The sequence below is a fragment of the Neovison vison genome, chromosome 4 (assembly GCF_020171115.1).
Source record: "Neovison vison isolate M4711 chromosome 4, ASM_NN_V1, whole genome shotgun sequence".
NCBI lineage: Eukaryota > Metazoa > Chordata > Mammalia > Carnivora > Mustelidae > Neogale > Neogale vison.
Genome location: NC_058094.1, coordinates 175,630,707 through 175,652,923, shown reverse-complemented (window position 1 = coordinate 175,652,923; position 22,217 = coordinate 175,630,707). Strand labels below are relative to the sequence as shown.

Genomic DNA, 22,217 nt, shown 5'->3' with positions numbered 1-22,217 from the left:
GTAGTCACAAGTAATTTCTAGATAGGGCTCTTAAAAGAGGGACATGTCTTCCCTTGGCCTTTCTCCTTTCTCAATGGCTAGAATCCAAAATTGAAATGATACCTGGGGTGGCCTTGTGGTCTATGAGGTGGAAGTCATATTTTGAGGATAATAGAGTAAGAAGTTAAATCAACACGGCTCAGCCATTGAGCCAAACCTATAACACCTATCCAAAATTTTAATAAGGTAAATAAACCATGCTGTTTAATCCACTTTATTTTTCAATTTCTTTATTATAGTGTCATATCCTACTTAATATATCTCTTCCACCCAGGTGCCTGGGACAGTGCCTGACACATAATAGGGTCTCATTAATTGTGCCCCATGAAGGGGCAGAATGAACTCACACTGCACAAGTTTTTAAGCCTGAGACCCAGGAGTACACACAGGCAAGGACTATGTTAAAATTGTCCTAACCATAATAAGCTGATATGAGAGAGGGAGTGCTACACATTATGCCTTTCCCTTACCTGTTTATAACACACCGCAGTTCCTCATACCCTAGTTTCATCTTACAAGGTATCATTCTGAGGGTTTAGAAGGGAAAAACACTCTAGCTCTACAAAATGAAAGAGGGAATGAAATGGAACAGAATAGAAATTAGCTCATGTACATTATAAAACACGACTCAAAGTATTGTCATTCTGTGACAGTATAAACAATTTAAATTTGAATGCAATACAATGTTAAAAAAACAGTTATCTAAATTTAAAATTTTAAATCATAAGAAATTAAGCATGCTTTTAGTTCATCTGTCTTTTGTGACTTTCCCTTTGACAATGCAGATGTGGGCTAATAGTACTAAATTACAGAAAATGGTAACTGTTAATTGTTATAGACTTGTCTCCAAATAGGGGCAATAAAGCTTTTAAATTAAGTATGTTTTCCATTTAAGTTATTGTTGGGCTCAATGGTTTTTGCAACCTGGATTACTTCATTTGAGTATCAAGTTTCAGGGAACACAATCTCAAAATCACTTCTCAAGAACTGTCAATATCTCAGCTAAGAAAGACAGTATTGGGGCACCTGGGTGGCTCAGTGGGTTAAGGCCTCTGTCTTCGGCTCAGGTCATGATCTCAGGGTCCTGGGATTGAGCCCCACATCCAGCTCTCTGCTCAGCGGAGAGCCTGCTTCCCTTCCTCTCTCTCTGCCTGCTTCTCTGTCTACTTGTGATCTCTGTCTGTCAAATAAATAATAAAAAAAATTTTAAAAAAAAGAAAGACAGTATTTAAGTATTTACAGAGGATAACCAGAAGTAGACATATTATTAAAGACACTCAAAAATCTATGACAGGACTAAACCACAGAATTAGAAAGAAATTACCCTTTAGTAAAGTTATTTTTAGTTAATCATTTTTGTCACCATACTATCCTAAACCTATGTTAAATAACATTATTTTCAAAAAAGGAAGAGCCCTGTGTAACTTGTTGGGTATTTAATATACAGATATTGTCATATGAAACTGAATGCTTCCTTTTCCGATTAACTTAAGCAAAAAGAGAAAAAAAATTCTTTCAGGCAGGTCACAGTATCAGGAACAGTTAGACTTCTCCTGGACTGTGTGTGTGTGTGTGTGTGTGTGTGCGTGTGTGTTTCCCTTATGGACCCTAAGGATCTCACAATTTTTTGTGACACTTGTTCATATCATATACTAGATTTCTTAGAGCCAAGTTTTTGGATCCACCATTAAAAAATACACAGAACAAGATAACTAGCCTACTGGAATTCCTGACATCTTAACTGTAAGTCAAAAAAAAAAAAAAAACCCACCACAGAACAATGCTTATATTTTACTTTATATCCTTGGTTTCGTTTGGTTTTTTGTTTTGATTCATTTATCTTGCTTATTTTTAATATAGGTCTTCCTACTGACATTTTTCTCTTTAAATCTTCTACCTCAAATCTTTTTCTGGAATTGTTACTTATAAATACATGAATTTTTTTTTTTTAAGATGGTCTTGTTTAAGAATTTTTTGTTTAGTTTCACACTTAATCTTGTCGTTTCTATAACAACTGGCTGGACTTAGGTTGCTGTATTTCCTTGTATCATTGCTCACCACATTCTTGTATCATTCTTGGTAACTTAAGAATACACTTGACCTTTTGTTGTTGTTAAGAGGAAAATGGTATTTTCTGAGTCTTTCCACACTTGTCCATATGTTTAAGTGTGACTTTGGCTGGTAATGTGAACTTGATGAGCTATGACATTCTTTTGGCATGTGTTCTTATGAGGAAGACCTACATAGCCCTTCTTTTTTAAATGAATAATCTATGTTCTCCATCTGAATGCCTATAGGATGGTTTCTTTATCTTCTTCAACATTTTTCTGAAAATAGTAATGGGTGTGGGCCCATTTTCATTCAGTTTGCTTGGAGTGTGCCATTCTATTCTGTGAACTGGATTAACTATTTTTCCCACTCTGGAGAATTATTTTATGTCTTGCATTATTGATTATTGCTTCTTCTTGATGTGTCCTACTTTCTTCTTGGAAAAATGAGTTATCTCTAATCTCATAAATATCACTCTACTTAACATTGTACTGTCCCATCAACCCCCATTCCCCTTCTGATTATTTTTTCTCTACAGAATAATTACCATCTTTGGTTTTTCCACTCCTCAGCTCTTCCTCACACATACTCCCATCATGATCTCCAGCATTATACAGCTTCAAAGGTCACTGATACACTGTTATATTCTGAATTTTACCTCCAGTCCAGATGTCTCTCACAAACCCCAGACTCACAAGTCCAATTGCCACCCAGCAATTCCACTTGGATTTCTAACTGACGTCTCAAACTCAACATGAAATGTGCTCCACCACAGCCTTCTCCATCTCAGTAATTGCCAATGCTCCCCCTATTTTTTCTCAAGCCCTGAGGTCCTTCTTGATGCCCTATTTTTTCTCAAGCCCTGAGGTCCTTCTTGATGCCTCCCCCACACACCTCATATCTTATCTTAAGCGAATCCTACTGGATCTGCCTTTAAAAAATAGCTAGAATCCAGTCACTTCTTTCCAATTCTAACTCTATTGTTACCATCCAGTTTATGTCACAATTGCCTCTCACCTAGATAACGGGAAGGTTCTCCTAACCAGATTCTGTTCCCCTCAAAGAAAAGCCCATATACCCCATAGACCTTGGCACATTGCTGGGTCAGCATTATTTCTTCTACACGGGGATGTCATCAAGTGAACACTCCTGAGTTCTGACACCTGTGGTGGAGTGATATCTTCATATCGTGACTGGAATGGACCACTTCTTAAATGGTTGTGCCATCCTGAGGAATCAGAAAAAAAAAAAGTATTGATGTGTCAGCAAAGAACTAACTATCCTCCCCATTCGAACTGCCACAGCCTCAGATTGGGTACTTCCCTCACTACTTTCTAGCAAATATTTCATCACGCAAACCTCCAGCTCTCTGTAACAATTAGGCTGGAAGGTCTTCCTTGTCCTGTAGCTCAGGGTCAGCTGTTCCAACTTCTTTGCAAAAGAAAATAAAACAGAGAATTTACAGATTTTTTTTTTTGCTTTACTGTAGTCTTTTACCTCCTCACCAGTATTTGTGCTAGTGATGCTATTAAAAAAATGCTAAATATGTGTGGGTATAGACACATACACACACACATACATATATGGGGCATATATAGCTATAGCAAGACTAGATATGTTTATTGAACAACTTCAGAGTCCAGTTAGTGGCAATATTTGATTAAATATCTGTGGGAGGAAACAGTCTCCAAATTTGTTTATTTATTTATTTATAAAGATTTTATTTATTTGTCAAAGAGAGAGAGAGAGAGCACACACACAAGTGCATACACAAGCATGGGGAGCATCAGGCAGAAAGAGAAACATGCCCCCTGCTGAGCAAGGAGCCTGATGCGGGACTCAGTACCAGGACCCTGAGATCATGACCTGAGCTGAAGGCAGACGCTTAACCAACTAAGCCACCCACGCATCCCTCAAAATTAGTATTTTTAAACTAAGTGTTTGTAATCTCTGATTTTTGAGGAATACATAATACTCCATTTTACTGTTCAAGTGTATTAGCTCAAATATGAGGTTAAGATAACACTGAAGTAAATTAAGAAATATTTAACCTGTGATAGTACCTGCATTTTTTGTACATTTCTAAAGAAAGTAATAATCAATAAATAAGTATTTATGGGCTGCCCATTTAGCACATTATGGAGCCCATGAGGAATTTGGGAAGATTCTGGTTTCTTAAAACAATTAGGCATCTCAGGAAGAAAATAATAATAAATGAAACAGATTCCAATATGAGTCACTTAACACTAAGCTGTGCAACAGGTAGTCTCAATGGTGTGAATGCTGGAAATACCATCTCTGTTGGAGTTGTAAATACACCGCACCCAAACTAACTTCCTACTACCGTGAGAACACCCAGTCTGTCAGTCTGGGTAGGAGACTGTACTCCACATGATCACTTGGATGGTGGAGAGGGTGCTCTGAGAGCAAGAGATGGATTAATGATGGTTCCTAGGTTTTTAGGCTAAGCAATGAGATAAATAAATTACTGAGCTTATGGGAGGAACAAGTTATATGAGAGTGACAATAAGTTCAAGATGTCTGTGAGAAAGTGTCATATCAAGTGGACACTTGAATATGAATCTTTAGCTCAGACAACATACCACCTACTATGGAAAATGGAGGTCATATGCCTCCTGTTACCATTTCTTGGTAGCAAGGGCATAGATAAATTATTGAACCTCCTCCAATTAGTGTCCTCACCCTGAACTTTGAGTCCTCAGGGAGTGAGACAGGAATATAGGAATAGTTGCTCTTCAGACAGAACTGGATCATCAATTATTTTCCTCATTTACCCTTTAAACCCTTTTTTTGCACTTAGAATTGAATGCAAATGCTACATCAACATCTACAAGATATGCACAACTTAGTCCTTATTTAAAATAATAATATCAAACACATATCAAGTGCCAGGCACCATTTTAAATACTCATGACAACCACTGATGATGTACATATTCTCTCTCCTTCACAGGAAGCCTGGGGGAGTAAGTAACCTATCTAAGGTTACACAGGTAGTGAGAAGTTGAGCCATATTTGAACCCAGGCTGACTGGCTCCAGAATGTGGGCTGTCATCTACTACACTGTTCTCCATGACTATTCTATTCTATTCTGTTTTTAAGTGTTCCAAGATTCATTGTTTATGCACCACACCCAGTGCTCCATGCAATACGTGCCCTCCTTAATACCCATCACCAGACTCACCCATCCCCCCCTCCAAAACCCTCAGTTTGCTTCTCTGAGTCTACAGTCTCTCATGCTTTGTCTCCCCCTCTGATTTCCCCCAATTCACTTTTCCTTTCCTTCTCCTAATGTCCTCCATGTTATTCCTTATGCTCCATAAGTAAGTGAAACCATATAATTGACTTTCTCTGCTTGACTTATTTCACTCAGCATAATGTCCTTATGATCATTCTTTCTTGTCAGAGAAGGGAGAAGTGCTCTGGACTTCTAAAATGTCTTCTAGCACTAGCAGTCTATGAGTTTACTGAAGTGCCTTTTTTATAAGTAGTTTTTCCAGTTATGCAATTGTAATGTTTTAAGAATTTTATAATAAATTAAACCAAAAATGATTATCTAATTTAATCTAAGGAAATGACATGGATTCTTAATCTGCATTCTATTTATCCTATCCTATCTTATCCTATCCTACTCTCCAATAATACGATCCTCTGTCATGCCTATTAACTCAGGGAAATGACAAAAGCTAAAACACTTTGTGACTGAAGCTTCTGTTGCTGATGCATTCACAAATAAAATCCAACAGTCATTCTGTTTTACCAAAGCTGGCTGTGAAATTCTCTCTCTCCCATTTAAAATGTATATTAAGAGGTGCCTGGGTGGCTCAGTGGGTTAAAGCCTCTGCCTTGGGCTCAGGTCATGGTCCCCAGGGTCCTGGGATCGAGCCCCACATCAGGCTCTCTGCTTGGCGGGGAGCCTGCTTCCTCCTCTCTCTGGGCCTGCTTCTCTGCCTGCTTGTGATCTCTGTCTGTCAAATAAATAAATAAAATCTTTAAAAAAGAAAAAAAAAGTTGCTTATGACTACTCATGGCTATTTTTATTTTTCTCAGTCATTAAATGCTTTTCATATTCCATGGGAACAGTTCCATTCTTGAACAGAACTACATCTAAATGGTTCCATTATAATTAAAGCAAAGAGACTGTGATTAATATTTGCTCTTAAAACACAGCTGATAGTGAAATAGAAGAGTATGGCTTCTTTGATAAACATTGTTCAAGGTTCTAAGACCTTGGCAGACACCAAGAGGATGAGACAAGACCAGTCAGTGGGTTCTTGTTTCCTCACTGTCTCATTGTGCTCTATCTAGAACTGAATCCAAAAGAGAGAAGGGGACATCAAACACATTGAAGTGCAGGCATGGAAGGCTCAGACAGGCCTTGGAAAAATGGCAAAGGCCTTAGTACCACAATCATTCCTTTCTTAACAACTTTCTTTGACTTTCGATCCCAGCTTTCCAATTTGTCCCAGTGTCCTTGTCTACCCTGGGGCCCTCCTTTCCTGAGGAAAATGTCATACAAACGAATTCACTTAAAGGCGTTAGTGAGTTAATGTGTTACCTCACCTTGAGGCCTCTGCCTTCCGATAGAGGAATCTGGAGAGGACAATGCCAGGCCCCAACTTAATGACTTACCAGTGAAAGGTTTAAAGCATGACTATGGGAAGAATCAAGTGGTTTTAGAGGAAGCCTCTCCTGCTCCCCTTCAAACCACTTTTCGGCTTATTTTACTCGTTTTTGGTACAAAAGTTTAGGCCCACAGTTGGCCACAAGCAGTTTGCAGAAGGAAACTCATTCTTGTCACTTAGGAAAATGCTTGCAGGTTCCAGATACTGCCAAATTGTGGCGTTAAAAGCAGTCACAGGGTGCCTGGGTGGCTCAGTGGGTTAAGCCGCTGCCTTCGGCTCAGGTCATGATCTCAGGGTCCTGGGATCGAGTCCCGCATCGGGCTCTCTGCTCAGCAGGGAGCCTGCTTCTCTCTCTCTCTCTCTCTCTCTCTCTCTCTCTGCCTGCCTCTCCATCTACTTGTGATCTCTGTCAAATAAATAAATAAAATCTTTAAAAAAAAAAAGCAGTCACAGGCAAAACTTTTTTTTATCTATAAACCTGTCAGATGAGATAATTTCAAAAATGCTTTCAAGTTTATACATTTTTGAACTTTTTTATATTACTGATGCGATTCCTTCATTTGATAGATGAGGAAACTAATGTTTCCAAATCTCCCTGAATCCAGCCCTTTCCTCTCAGATTCATTCTCCTGTTCACATGCCCCATAGCTATTACCATGTGTAAGTTCTCATATGTAAATTGATGTACTTACATAATGTATATTGTGGGTTGATACAAGAATTTCCAAAAGATAACCACATAGCTGTCTAACCCATCCCCGTACTGTCTGTTCACAGGGTGATACTTCTAGAATATAAATCTGATCGTGTCCTTTCCTTACTTAACATTCTTCAGTTTTCCCAACTGCATTTAGAATAAAATCCAAATTCCTTAGCATGGCACATCTAAACTTTGTGTCATTTAAAGACGTCCTCACACCCCTTCCTTCTCCAGCCCTGTAAGACTCCTCCCAAGCCCCCGAGCAGGTCACACAGGCTCCTGCAACCCTGCCTTTGCCCATGCTGCTCCCAGAGTCTTTCCTACCTTCTATCCAGGCGCCCGTCTAGAGTAAAGCTGAGATAAAGGGTACTTCAGAAACATTGCAGTGTATGCCTCCTGTAATATTTATGAATATTCACTTCTGCTGAGGAGAATGGAGGACATGAAGCATAGAAATAAGGCAAAGAAAATAGATGACATTGCGTATGGAAATAAGTAACAAAAGGACATCTTAGATATCACTAAAGTAAGTAGGAAGGGACAGAAAAACTATGTAACATCAAATAGCCATGGGGCTCTCAGAGAATTTCGTATTCATGAGTTCTTGGGCTCCCTGTTGGTAACGTCCTACCTGGGCCTCTTGTTCTCTGGCCCAGAAAGATTAAAATCCATAGCTGCTCAGAAGATAAGAGCCAAGTTCTGGCTGTGGACAAGACCATTTGCCGTCTGTAATAAAGCAAGTTATTTGACCTCCAGGCACCCTCCATCACTGCTCACCCTTACCTTGGACCTCTTTAACCATCCCATCAGCAGGGAAGGCTGACAGAGGGACAGAGAGGGAGAGATCACTGTGAACCTGTGTACTCCAGGACCTGGGGAGCATGGACCGCCCTGCATGCTTGCAACCTATTCCAGTATATTAACCTACTTGACTTCCTTTTCTTGCTGTATGTTTTGAGTTAATAAACCATGTGACATGTGCCTTTTAATTTGGTCTGTGGGCTTATGTTTGGGACAGAATTCCTGGAAGTGTAGCTGGAGGCTCCCATGGCAGGGAGGTAATTTCCCAACCCAGAAAGCCACCTGTCATCTCAGACCAGGTCCACAGTCCTTCCTTGGCACTCTGTGAAAACATCTATGACAGCAGTTAGCTCTCCATGTTACAAAACTGCTTTCATATTTTACTTCTCATTTGACTGGGACATCCTTGATGTCAGGGACTAAATCTTCTTACTGCAAGCACCTAGCGTAATTAGAGACTGACCTCTTTTTGTTAAAGAGTCAAAAAACATGTTGTAAATAATTAGTGCCACTTGAAACCAGAATTCAGGTCTTCAGAATGCACCATCAGACAGAACCAGAACCTTACAGTCTCTCAAGTAGGGAGGAGTGAGAATAAAATGCATCACTTAAAGCTATGTCTTCCCAGAAGTATCTGAGGTGGGGAAGGCAAAGGTATTGATCTTGGCTAACGACAGGGAAAGACCGAAGTCAAATAGAAAACAAACGATGAGCTAGGATTTCTAAAATCCTACCAGGGTTCAAAGCCTTTTGCACAGAGTAATGGCATCAGTGTTCCCCAGGTATCTTCCTCTCCGCCATCTTGAGAGGCAGGAATGACAACATATATCATCTTCACTCGAATTCTGGATAGATCATACCCGTTAGATGAACACTAACCTCAATTAAAAGTTTCATGGCCCTCCACCCAGTTCCTTATGTCTTGTTAGGACTTCAGTGAGAGTGACAGGGATTTTTAAAATTAAATGCCTATACAGGGGGCGCCTGGGTGGCTCAGTGGGTTAAGCCGCTGCCTTCGGCTCAGGTCATGATCTCAGGGTCCTGGGATCGAGTCCCGCATCGGGCTCTCTGCTCAGCAGGGAGCCTGCTTCCCTCTCTCTCTCTCTGCCTGCCTCTGTCTACTTGTGATTTCTCTCTGTCAAATAAATAAATAAAATCTTTAAAAAAAAATGCCTATACAGAGGGAGAGGTAGCTACTTACAACACTCTCTTTGAGCAGAAACCGAGGCCAATAATCTTGGTACTTTTCTGCTTCCCACTGAGCGCAATTCTTTCTGTCTCTTGTGATTTAAGCCTTTTATCATTGACCCCCACATATGAAGCCTCATTCTTTTTCTCTATCAGTCTCGGTCAGTTGTTCCAGCTCTCTCTTTCACTCTTTTCACATTCTTTTCGCTCTTGATCTCTTCCTTATTTTCACTGTTCTTTCCTTCTTGTCTTTTTCTCTTCTCTTTCCAGCTCTTTTGGTCCTCCAGCAGGGTCTCAGAAAATGTGATTAGGAAAGTACCTGCAAGAAGATACAAGTGCAAAGCAAAAGCATTGAGTTCCAGAGGACGCCTGGGTGGCTCAGTGGGTTAAGCCACTGCCTTCACCTCAGGTCAGAATCTCAGGATCTCAGAATCTCAGGATCTCAGGATCTCAGGATCTCAGGATCCAGCCCCGCATGGCAGCGAGCTCTCTGCTCAGCAGGGAGCCTGCTTCCCCCTCTCACTCTTCTGGCCTTTCTGCCTACTTGTGATCTCTGTCTGTCAAATAAATAAATAAATAAATCTTTAAAAAAAAACAAAGAAAAGCATTGAGTTCCAAATGAAGCAGGGATTTCCCCAGCCGGGTTGGCACTCACACTCTACCAGAACCCAACCATAAAATTCTTCTTGAGAAATATCAATACATGATTCATTTTAATGTACTATTAATTTACAAAGTAATTGGGATGCTCTGAAACTTTTTTTGAGAAGTAATAAGAAAGAAGAAAGTGATCTTGCATTAAACAGTGTGCATAATAATTTGGGGGAAGTGTTGGGAGTTGGTATCTTAAAAATGTTCTTTTTCCCTATCTATGAAAAAAAAATTAGTTCTTAACCTATAATATGCATTAAAATATAATCGGCAATCATAAAACATAATTTCCGTGCATTTTTTCCACGTAAAGACATTCTAAAAGTTAAAATTAAAAATTCAAACTTTCAAAGGTATTTTGGAATAGTCACATATTTAAAAAAACTGTTTTACATTTACATTTACATTGTTTTACATTGTTTTACATTGCCAAACATAGTTCTAAAATTGAGAAAGCAAAATTCCAGGTCACTCAGTTTTGTACAAAATTCTACTAATGTAAAATAAACATTTTCCCTTAAAATGGTAGTTTTTTGATATATTTTCATAAATGTTTTTCTTTTGCATTCTACAATAAAGAGAAAAGAGAGAATCTTCCAGAAAACCTAACGTTTGAATGCCAACTCATGTATATTTTTCAATTAATAAAAGTGACCTAAATCAAACAATCATACCCAAAATGACAGTCACAGATTGTGCAGTACTTTTGCTATTTTGTTAGTTTTCTTCCGTAAGTTTCTTTAAAAACAAAGTTCTGTAGGAAATTGTGTCCTCTTGTGGTCACTGGCAAAAACAACATGTTTTGTGCAGGAAGAATCAATCAAAACAATGGAAATAGGATTTAAGGCTTCAGGAAAAGCCATTTGTGAAAAAAGGAAATCCCTTGAAATGCAGAGAGAGGAAAGTTATAAGTAATCAGAAAAGCAACTTTATCTGGAAAAACACAAAATATAAACCATTAGATTTAGATTTAAATTGCTTGATGATGAAATAGAGAAGATAAAAATGCTTACTAAGCAGGAAGCCTGTGGCCATGATACAAGCCTCCATGAATAACTACATATTTCTTCCATTATTTCTTCAGTTATTCCAGAAGCTCCTCAAAATAGGTGAGAGTGTATTTCACCCAGGTTAACCGGCAGCTAGGAAGGACATGACCTCTCTAGCCTGTACAGCCAATAAGCCAATAAAGGTATGGGGGAGGGGTGCGGGAGGCTGTTGAAGACTCCGTTCTTTCCACACGCAGATTCCACTCTACGTGCAAGTTCAGCCTATCATGCTTCTTTGCCTTATCCTCATTTGGAATGCAGAATGTCAGATATTTTAAAGATTAATTTATTTGAAAATTTGGTTTGCTCATTTGAGGTGCTCTTGGCAACTCAATCTCTTATGCCATACTCTTTTTCATTTTATTTCTGGACTGAAAGTTTCCCGTTTTATAAGTTTAGTTCCTTAAGGGGTTCAGAAGGAGAAATACAGAATCAGTGAAATTCATGAATTAAACTATTATTAAGAGAAACAGAAGGACTTATTTAGCGAAGGAGTTCAAACACCATTAAGGCTGCCTGTGTTGCTACGAATCTGCTCTACACAGTCAGAGAAATCACTTGTGCTGACACAAACTTTATATTCTGCTTTGATAACATTCTCTTACTTCACTATCAAACTAGGCAATCCCTGTGGAGTGTTCAAAACGAGATGAAATCTAAGATGTACACTCTAATTCAACTGCAGCCTTTTCCAATTTGCGCCCCCTTCTGTGTGAATGCTCCTGTGCTTTATTCATGCAATTCAGAGAAATTATTTCACAAAACTCTAAGCCAACCTGCAGGTGGTAGATCATCCCAAGACTAAGAAGACAGACTAGGAACACATTCAAATACTCACCTTTTGTGCAAACCCAATTCCAAAATTTACTATCTTGCCAACAGTTCCATATAGCGTATAAATGTTTCTTTTCCTTCTCTAAAAGTATTTATAAATGATTGTTGCTAAGAGAATGCCAGTGCATACACATTCAAACTGGAAAAGTACAGATACGTACATACTTACTGCATATGCTCAGTATGAGATTCCTAACTTTGTTTCTCCTAACAGTATTTTTTTTTTCAATTTTTAACACAGCACACATTCCTCAGGAAGGACTGCGAACATGCCAAGTTTGCAGTTTTGAAAACAAAGCTCGTTTTGAAATATCCGAGTGCAAAAGAAAAACTTTTTTGTTTTCAGTTAATTTTTTTTTCAGGGAATTTATTTTAGAAGTAGACAAAATGATTTAATTCCAATTAATCCAGTATTCCCAAAGAAGGTAGTTCTCTACTACCGTCCTTCAAGTCAAGCTGAGTTCAGCCCCAAAGGGAAATTTCTAAAACTGTTTTTAAGAGCCTGAAATTAGGATTCTCGAACTAAGTCTGCTTTCCCCAGCAAGTGTGGACAAGAAAATTGTTAGATAAAATGTTAGGTAGGATACAGCTACAGATGAACAGGGTGGGACAATCCGGCCACGAAATATTACAGTTTGCAAAGCAGGGAGTATCAAGCCCCAGACATTCTGAGAGGTAATTCATTTGGCAAACCACAGCCTTCTGCTCAAAAAGTAACATGTAGGCACTCAGAATCCCTCTCATTCTCATCCTCCACTCCTTCGAAGAGTTCAAGAGAAATTTCTTCTCAGAACTAAAGTCATTCATTGTGACTCTGTCAGGAAGATTCCATGCTGAGATGGTTCTGGTTAGGTCATTCATTTTAAACTCTCTTATTATAAGCATTCTGGCATCCAGGGCACGGCCTCAGCCCCGGGGGGATCCCTGGTACCCAGTGGCCAGGCAGGCACTCTTCATCCCCTAGAAGTTTAGTGACCTGAATAGGGTTCCGTTCACTTGTTTAAGAACCGGTCTTGGAGACTGACGACTTTACAAGTCCAGCTGGCTAAGGATCCGGAGCTGCTGTGTTTTTGTGGACTCGATTTCTCCTCCAGCTCCTGCCCTCATTTCCATCCCCCAACCCCAAATCCCCTTGGTCAGGTAAGGTTTCCTTTTACACTTTGCCCACACTTTCCTGTCTTGCTTACCCATAGCCACAAAGGAAAAAGCCCAATTATTCAATCTCTTTAGTTTTAAGAATTCCACTAAAGGGAAAAGAAAAACAAAATTAAGATTTGGGATTGATTTTTAAAAAGAGAGAGATGTGAAGGTGGAAAATTTTCAAGATTTCTGCAACCACCTTCAAATAAAAATTGTGGAATAATCGGCAATTCAGAGTTATAAAAGAGAACACTTTGTAGAGTGTGGCAGAATTCCTGCCTTAGTCTCAGCTTCCAAGAGATAAAATCCTGAAGGCGGGAGATGTAAACAAAAGGGTGACTTAACACAGTATGCTTGGTTTTAAGGATACCTGTCTGCATACTGGTAAGTGGAGGTATCCTTAATTTTCAGACAGGATCTCATTTTAAATGAGGGCAGCGCCTCTCCAGGCAGACCAGCTGGCACGCTGTGGTCATTGTTTCTGAATCTTTGTAAAAATGGTGATAGCCAAATCCTGCAAGTTGCCTCCAAAGAAGGCACAACCCCCGTTGGACCCCCACGGGAGAGAGGGATGCCTCTTGCCCTCACTTCCACCGCCCCCCCCCCCCAAGTCTGAGCCCTTCAGCCAGCTCCAGGCGCACCAGACCCCAGGGTTTCCGGACTGAAACTGTGAGCCTCAGCGGGGCACAGCCACATGGCCTGCCCTCCAGTCTCCTGGGCTCCCTCCTCCTCCTCCCCACACCCAAAGTCGCCACCCTCGGTCAGGCCCAGAATGGGGCCTTTCGCTCCGTTAATTCTCATCTGACAGTCCAGTCTGGGGAGAGCGTGAGCGGAGGGCGGCCTGCGCAGGGCACACAACCTCAGCACCCCTACCTCCCCCCTGAAAACCGACTACTGCTTTTGACCTCTAGTTTGCCTTGCAACTAACGGATGAGCACGAAACGGTTATTCTATCCCAACTCGTTCCAAAAAAGAGAAACAAGTCTGGCATTGCAAAGAGGGGTTTCTCTTTCCAAGGCTTTCCTTCCAGCCCACCAACTTTTGTTGGCTCCTCTTTGCCAGAATCTGCATTAACACCCTCTTTAGGGCTCTGGGGTTCGTTGTTGTCAACCTATTAGATAGAATTGCTTAAAATATACAAGTGTCCAAGTAGCTGGAACGCGTTTGGGTCACACGCAGCGTAACTGCCCACTCCACCTCCTAGGAACGAGGGGTGGAGGTCTCTCACAACCATCAGGCGCGTGTGTTTGGGGGCTTGAACTCCATCTCTCTCTCTTACGAGCCTACCTTTAGAGATCACCATGTGGGGCTTTGAGAGTAGGGTTGGGATGAAGTGCCCACAGGGTCCTCCACCTTGGGCTGGCAGGTTAGGAGATCGGGGCCGCAGCGAAGACGCTGCACTGTCCCTCTCTGGCCCCGGTGCCTTCTCCAAGGACAGGACTGCCTGCGGAGAAAGCACGAACTGTCGCTAGCACGGTTGGAGGTGTAGACTTTTGAGTGGTAGGAACCTTTAGATCGGGTCACTGTGGAGGGAAAAGGAAGGCCCAGATGCTTCTCAGGGAGGGGTGAGAGCAGGCCGGGGAGCAGATCCGCAGTCCCCGCGTCGCGGCCACGTCTTCAAAAACGCCCACGAGCTCAGGGCCAGGCGCGGCTGTTTGGCCTCTGCGACTCTGGGGGCCCGTCTACCTGGCTACTGGGGGGAGCTGGGCGGTTGCCAGTACTCCTGCCACTGCCCCCACCCCAGCCATCCCAAAGCGGCCCCACGGACCTAGAGGGTACAGGGGCGAGATGAGACATCACCCACTGCGTAGAAGCTGTTGCTGCCGCTGCTGTCACAGCCACTCCGGGAGGAACTGACACCGGGCACCGGGGCCGAAAGGTCCCCTCCGGCCGCTTTCCGGGGCTGCGCTCGGATGCGGGGGCGCGGCCCGCGCGCTGCGGCGCGGAAGGAAATCGCCCCGCGCCCGCCTGCGGAGGGCGGCGGAGAGGGAAGGGGGAGGGCAGCGAGGAGGCGGGCAGAGGGGCCGGCCGCCGGAGCCAGGTCGTTTTTGAATGGTTTGGGAGAACGAATTGTTAGACCCTGAGGAAGGGGGGGTGGGGACGGAGAAGGGGGGCTGGAAAGCGGAAACTTTCCTATAAAACTTCGAAAAGTCCCTCCTCCCCACGTCAGGCCAATGACACTGCTGCCCCCAAACTTTCCGCCTGCACGGAGGTATAAGAGCCTCCAAGTCTGCCGCTTTCGCCCAACTCCCAGACACCTCGCGGGCTCGCCGGCACCGGCAGCGTTTCCGAGAGGCCGAGCAGGGTGTGCTTGCGGCCGTTGGGCGCCTTCTTTTTTGGACCTCGGGGCCATCCACACCGTCCCCTCCCCCTCCCGCCTCCCTCCCCGCCTCCCCCGCGCGCCCTCCCCGCGGAGATCCTCCCCGTCCCTCCTCCCGCTCCCTCCTCGGCGGGCCGCACCGCCCGGGCCGGCGCCGCGCGCGGGGGAAGCTGGCGGGCTGAGGCGCCCGGCTCTCCTCCTTTTCCCGGGCCGCCCCTCTGCCCCGGGCCTGCGAGGCCGCGCGTCGCCACCTGAGAGATGATGCAGGACGTGTCCAGCTCGCCAGTCTCGCCGGCCGACGACAGCCTGAGCAACAGCGAGGAGGAGCCGGACCGGCAGCAGCCGCCGAGCGGCAAGCGCGGGGGGCGCAAGCGGCGCAGCAGCCGGCGCAGCGCGGGCGGCGGCGCGGGGCCCGGCGGGGCCGCGGGCGGGGGCGTCGGAGGCGGCGACGAGCCGGGCAGCCCGGCCCAGGGCAAGCGCGGCAAGAAGTCTGCGGGCGGCGGCGGCGGCGGCGCCGGGGGCGGCGGCGGCAGCAGCAGCGGCGGCGGCAGCCCGCAGTCGTACGAGGAGCTGCAGACGCAGCGGGTCATGGCCAACGTGCGGGAACGCCAGCGCACGCAGTCGCTGAACGAGGCGTTCGCCGCGCTGCGGAAGATCATCCCCACGCTGCCCTCGGATAAGCTGAGCAAGATCCAGACCCTCAAGTTGGCGGCCAGGTACATCGACTTCCTCTACCAGGTCCTCCAGAGCGACGAGCTGGACTCCAAGATGGCAAGCTGCAGCTATGTGGCCCACGAGCGGCTCAGCTACGCCTTCTCGGTCTGGAGGATGGAGGGGGCCTGGTCCATGTCCGCGTCCCACTAGCAGGCGGAGATCCCCACCCCCTCGGCAGGGCCGGAGACCTAGGTAAGGAACCGGCGCCGCTGCGCCCCTTCGCCCCTCCGCCGCTCAGGGGGCAGACGGACTGACGGCCGGGCCGCGGCTCCCCGTCCACCTTGCCTTCCTCAGCTCCTTCTCCCACCCCGCTTTCAGCCTTCCCACCCAGCCGGGCTCCGCCACCTCCACCCCCGAGCTTCCCCGAAAAGCAGGTCGGTCCCGCTAGGGAGAGGGGGATGCGCCCTGCTAAGGAGTGTACGTGTGCGTGAGTGTGCGTGACGGACAGCAGGGCGGACGGAGAGCGATTCAAGGGTCACGGGTGTAAGGACGGCTTTCTTGCCAGCGCCTCCCTTTCTTCTGGCTTTAAGTTTTCGTTCTCCTTAAAACAAATGCTTCCAAATTCCACCTCCTCCTTCTTTCCGCCCACCCACTTCCTCTTGCCCTTGGGCTGAAATCCTTCCAGGTTGTTCAGCGTAATTTCTCAGTAGTGGTGATAAGAACAGTGCTCCCTAGTCTTAGCAAGCAGCCACGAAGACCTAAACAATAACCTACTTTCCCCCCTCTCCGGGTTTTTGCAGATGTCAATGTTTCCAGAGAAGGAGAAAATGGACAGTCTAGAGACTCTGGAGCTGGATAACTAAAAATAAATATATATGCCAAAGATTTTCTTGGAAATTAGAAGAGCAGAACCCAAATTCAAAGAAACAGGGCGTGGGGCGCACTTTTAAAAGAGAAAGCGAGACAGGCCCGTGGACAGTGATTCCCAGACGGGCAGCGGCACCACCCTCACACCTCTACATTCTGATAGAAGTCTGAACAGTTGTTTGTGTTCCTTTTTTTTTTTTTTTTTTGACGAAGAATGTTTTTATTTTTATTTTTTCATGCATGCATTCTCAAGAGGTCGTGCCAATCAGCCACTGAAAGGAAAGGCATCATTATGGACTTTCTCCATTTTAAAATGGTAACAACCAGAGGAATTTTAAGAACGTCTTTAGAAATAAAAATACGGGGAGCAAACTGACTTGCAAAATCACAGTCAGTTGATTCCTTTTTACAGCCTTCCTCTGAGAGAAAAAAAAAAAAAACTTAAAATACAAAAAACAACATTCTATTTATTTATTGATGACCCATGGTAAAATGCAAATAGATCCGGTGTCTAAATGCATTCATATTTTTATGATTGTTTTGTAAATATCTTTGTATATTATTTTTCTGCAATAAATAAATATGATTGAAAATTTTAAGAACCTCAGAGTTTGGTCTATATTTTTAAAGCTCAGGATTAAGCTGGAGGTAAATACCTGCTTGTTTAACTCTGGAGGCACCCAGGAGGGAGGGGGGCACTAATATAAACAAAGCAGTGAAAAACGCAAATAAACTAGCTACTGACAGGCACAGGCATGTTATTTAGAAAGACAGCTTTATTATTATTCTAGTTTGGTGTTCAGTGGGCTTTGTAGCATCTATCCTTCATCTCTTATCGTGTCCCCAAACGCAAAAACTTAACAAGTTTGTTACTCACTTCTCTTGCTTATATTTTGAGGAGGCAGCTGTAAAACAGTTAAACGCAAACAAGCAATATGAAGCCAGCACTATTTTCTCTTGTTACTGTGTATTTTTGTCATGCCCTCTGCTGTGTGTGAGGATTTCTAAGTAATAGGTTCATTGCACTGAAAGGATGCACAAAGTTATTAAAATGATCTATTTCTGTACACATATAAATCAGTAGGAATGCATAGAAAATAATAAAGTTTACTTCAGCAGTAAAGGTAATTCCATTTGCAAAGGAATTTGCTTAACTTTTTTCATGGATGAAAATGATATTTAGTGTCTTGTTTCCTTAAAAGAAAAACCAAAGTTAATATTTTTCCATGTTGATGGTACCATTCAGGAAGCAGTCTCCTTCTTTATATATAAAGAACATACAACTATGGAGTAACATACAATAAACAAAGAACCTGAACTTTCAGTATCTTCAGTAACTATTGGAACAATCACAATTTTAAGTACTAGAGTTATTCATTTTCTAGTGAGCCCATTAGCAAATATATTTTATTCAAAATGACACAGAATTTTTCCCTGGTTACTTATAGGTATACAAAACCTGAAGTTAAGTAAAACAGTAACAGCAAAACAAATGGGACTTGATTTTTATTTCATTCTGGTTATTTCTGAGCCAGGAAAATACTGGCTTTTATAACTACTATCATTAGAAGTAGTAACTTTGTATTACTTCTTAACTTTTACATCTAGTTGACTGCATTCAGGTGTAATCAGGGAAGCTTTCAAACTGGAAAATTATTTTGCTGTCTAATTCAAACAATGGCTATGGCAAACAACGGTATATGAATTCAAACAGATCATGTTTGCTCAACTCAGATTGAGGTTGTTATTGCCTGAAGGTTTTTGTTTCCCTCCCACACATCATCAGAGAATGCTGACATAACAATATTGTAAATTTACTATTCTGAATATCTTAGACCATGTTTTATGATTAGGAACCTGTAGCATTGACTTACACACTGAGAGATTAATGAAGGCTTGGGGAATTAATTTTTGATTTTGATAGTCCTTTACCAAATAACTACATGAGCCGGGAAAGTGATTACGTGTGAGTGTACTTGTAGGGTGTGGGTATGTTTGTAGAGAGAGAGTGTGTGTGTGTGTGTGTGTGTGTGTATGTTTGAGAGAAAGAGAAAGAGTGTGTGTGTGTGTGTGTGTGTGTGTGTGTAGGGTACAAATGTAAGGTGGGTACCCTGGAAGGATGAGGGAGAGCATCAGGGTGGTAATTCTCTCTTCTGTGTGTATCATCCTACTACCTCCATTTTCTAAACTGTTCATGGAGGAATCTCCTTGTTCACTAGCTTGGTATGACTATTTGATATTTCAGATTTCTTGGTGTACATCAAGATGGAGCTGACCATCATTGCTGAGAAGGTAATCTCTCTTATCTCTGATGATATAAAGCCCAGAAGTTTCAAAAAAACTTACCTTTTAAAAATTTTTTGGTGTTTATTCTCTTTACATTTCTCATAAGAGAAAACCCTTTGGAGAAAAGCAAATGCCATATTTATGTTGCTAAACTGAATATAGTATTTCCCCCTAGATTTTCAGGGAAATAAATAAATGAATGAATGAAAGGTGATGGATAGCTTTACTTTGAATGAGAATAATTCATGGTGGAAATATTAACTATTAGAATACAATTTTCAGCTTCCGTTTGTATTCCCAATGTCCTCCCCCCTATATATGCCAATAGTAATTCCTTTTTAGAAGAGAAATAAAGCCACCTGTGTTTCTCTAGCTCTACCATTATTTCCTGTTTTCATTTTATTTTTGCTACCTATTCTTATATAAAGGACAATTGGAATGAATTACCTCTGCTTCAGAAGTGAGAATTTAATGTGGTGGCTAGACCGGGGAACTCTATCCTTTAGCCAGAATGCATTTACTGGAGAGAAAATGCTGTATAAAATTGCCTTAGGTGAATTCTAAACTACTGAGTAAGAATGTGCATCTATGTAATTTTTTAAAAATCTTTTTAATTTTGTTGCATTGATAGCCTTCCCTCATAAGAAAGCAGTACATGTTTGTCCTCATATGAGAACATATGCACACATTTCTAAGCACATGCACAGATGATAATTCATGCACAGTTGCAGGTACCCTCCCTAAAGTGGTACATATTGTTAATAAAATAACGTTAAATAGCAGAAACTCACATACTGCGTGTACTTTTTTCCCACACTCAACAACGGCACAAACTTCTTGATCCTTCAGTCTTCAGGCTCATGTTCATAATAGAGCTTTTTAAGGGACACTTGGCCTCTTGCAAAAAAGTCGAGCATTTTGCACATTCCACGGTTTGGCAAACTCAGAACTGGTTATTTTCTCTAGACCGGTATCAAGTTCTTCTCAGGCATATGATTTCACTTGAAGTCCTGCCCAGGAATCCTTCAAAGTGAGCGTTTGTCCCGCTCTCATGATGTCAGGCGGTTTTCCCTGCATCTGTAATTTGAAGAAAAACAAACAAACCTGCGGGGAACAAACGCCACGGAAACCCAAACAGAACTCCGTGGGGAGCGGGAGTCTCACCTGCAGCGGGCGCGGGAGGGGGGCGCCGGCCCAGACTCCCCTGCGTGGGTGGCGGGCCGGTGCCACACGGTGGGGAGAGTGACAATGTCCGTGTCCTCCTCCAACTGCGTGGACGCCCCGGGTCCCGCGCCTGGCTGCTGCGCGGAGGCGGCGGTTCCAAATGTCAGCGGTAGCAAAAGGAGCAGCAGCAACAGAGTCAGGCAAAGGCCCAACCTCAAATTTCCAGAGACAGGCCTGTATTAGCGACAAACAGGGGTCGGGCGGGGGATCCCCAGGGGCCACTTTTCCAGAATTTTCTGCGTGTGTGTCGTAAAGTGTGCCCCACCCCCAGCACCAGCGAAAGTGGAAGGAAAGTGCACCGGCAAAGTGGAAGGAGAAATCGGTCACCTCATAATTTCTCAAAGCCGGCAACCCCACTCTTTCCCAAAAAACTTGGAAACCGAGACCTCGAAAATGCAGACAGGATTATTAATGATCCTTATTTACCGAACAGCAAAAGATAGACCCAGTAAACAGGGCATGGGACACATTTGCCGTTTGCTTTTGTCCCAAGGCCCCAGGACGTGAGCCCACTTAATGTTCTTAGCAAATCAAAGCACGTGTCCTTTGAAGAAGGTGTGTAATTGGAGTTTAAGGCATGTATGGAATTCCCAGATGTCTATAAAGTAAGAAGGAGCATGTGGCAGGTCACTGGAAGGTGGGGCAGGTTAAAATCACTGGCACAAAAGTCCCCCCTTTATACTCTCCTTCTTTATAGGGGCCAGGGAGATAAACCTTGGGGACCCGATGGGACAGGATCATCATGGATATCCAGCTTCTCCTATCAGAGTCCTAGTAACCATGGCAAAAAGCACATGGTCAGAAAACCTCAAAGAAAACACTCAATTATAGCCGGGATTTCGTGAGCGCCCTGCAATGAGATCGTTTGGGGTTTGCTGCAGCGCAGGCCTCCAACGGCTGTCCTTCTTGTTTACGTGGACTGTTTTCTTTTCCTTCCATTCCCCAACCCCTCCAGTTTGTCGGTGTGTACTTATGCGTGAACAAAATTCCAGATCAGGAAAAGAAAAAAACATTTCTAAGACCATTCATCCCAAAGGCAGCCTTCTTAGGGAGAGGGGGAGATTACGAGCAAGTGAAATTAAATGTCTCTAAAACACGCAGTTTAAACATCTACCAGAGAGAGCGAACGTTCGATGAAAAGACAACCATCAGAATCAGCAGCACTCTTTTTTTGCTATCACTGAAGAATGTAGAGATGTATAGGAGACTAAGCGCGAGTTTCAATATTGCTTATTAGGCAGTTTTGTTTTGTTTTGTTTTGTTTTGTTTTTGGTCTGAAGCCGGAACCGAAGGCAATCTCATTTTCCTCCTTGGGTTCAAGATGGTGCCCTCATTTACCTGCACGGCGGAGCCAGAGGCGGGAGATGTAAGGATGGGGTCGCCCCAAAACGCTGGCCTTGGCCAAGGTTGGCGTTGGGAGGGGGGCGATGTGGGGTCCCAGGAGGCTGGGGGCCGGAGCGTGGGGGCTAGAACAAAGCGCCACCGAGGCAGGCGGGAGGGCGAAAAGGACCCACCGGGGGTGATGCGAGTGTGACAAGTGAAAAGTTAAGCAGGTACCTGAAGGAAGTTTATCTTGCCCAGATGTTAGGGCTTTTATGAAATGTCACGTGAAGAGAACAGATGTACGATTTGCAAATGGGGCCACGCCTGTAAATACAAGGAAGGCAAATGCTTGGAGGAAAATCCAGGCATCAATCATCAACCTCCTTTTCTGATATCTATTTTCTCCTTTAAATACTTGCTTCCGGAAAGGGAAGACACATCTTCAAT

General features: G+C 43.4%; 1 protein-coding gene across 1 annotated transcript; it reads left to right on the top strand.

The window, feature by feature from the left end:
• The first annotated feature begins 15,564 nt into the window (after window positions 1–15,564).
• Window positions 15,565–16,930, top strand: TWIST1 (twist family bHLH transcription factor 1). Its single transcript, XM_044244550.1, has 2 exons — window positions 15,565–16,322; window positions 16,871–16,930. Exon 1 carries the CDS (start codon window positions 15,675–15,677, stop codon window positions 16,278–16,280), a length of 606 nt encoding a protein of 201 aa, XP_044100485.1. The 5' UTR covers window positions 15,565–15,674; the 3' UTR covers window positions 16,281–16,322; window positions 16,871–16,930.
• The last annotated feature ends 5,287 nt before the right edge of the window (window positions 16,931–22,217 follow it).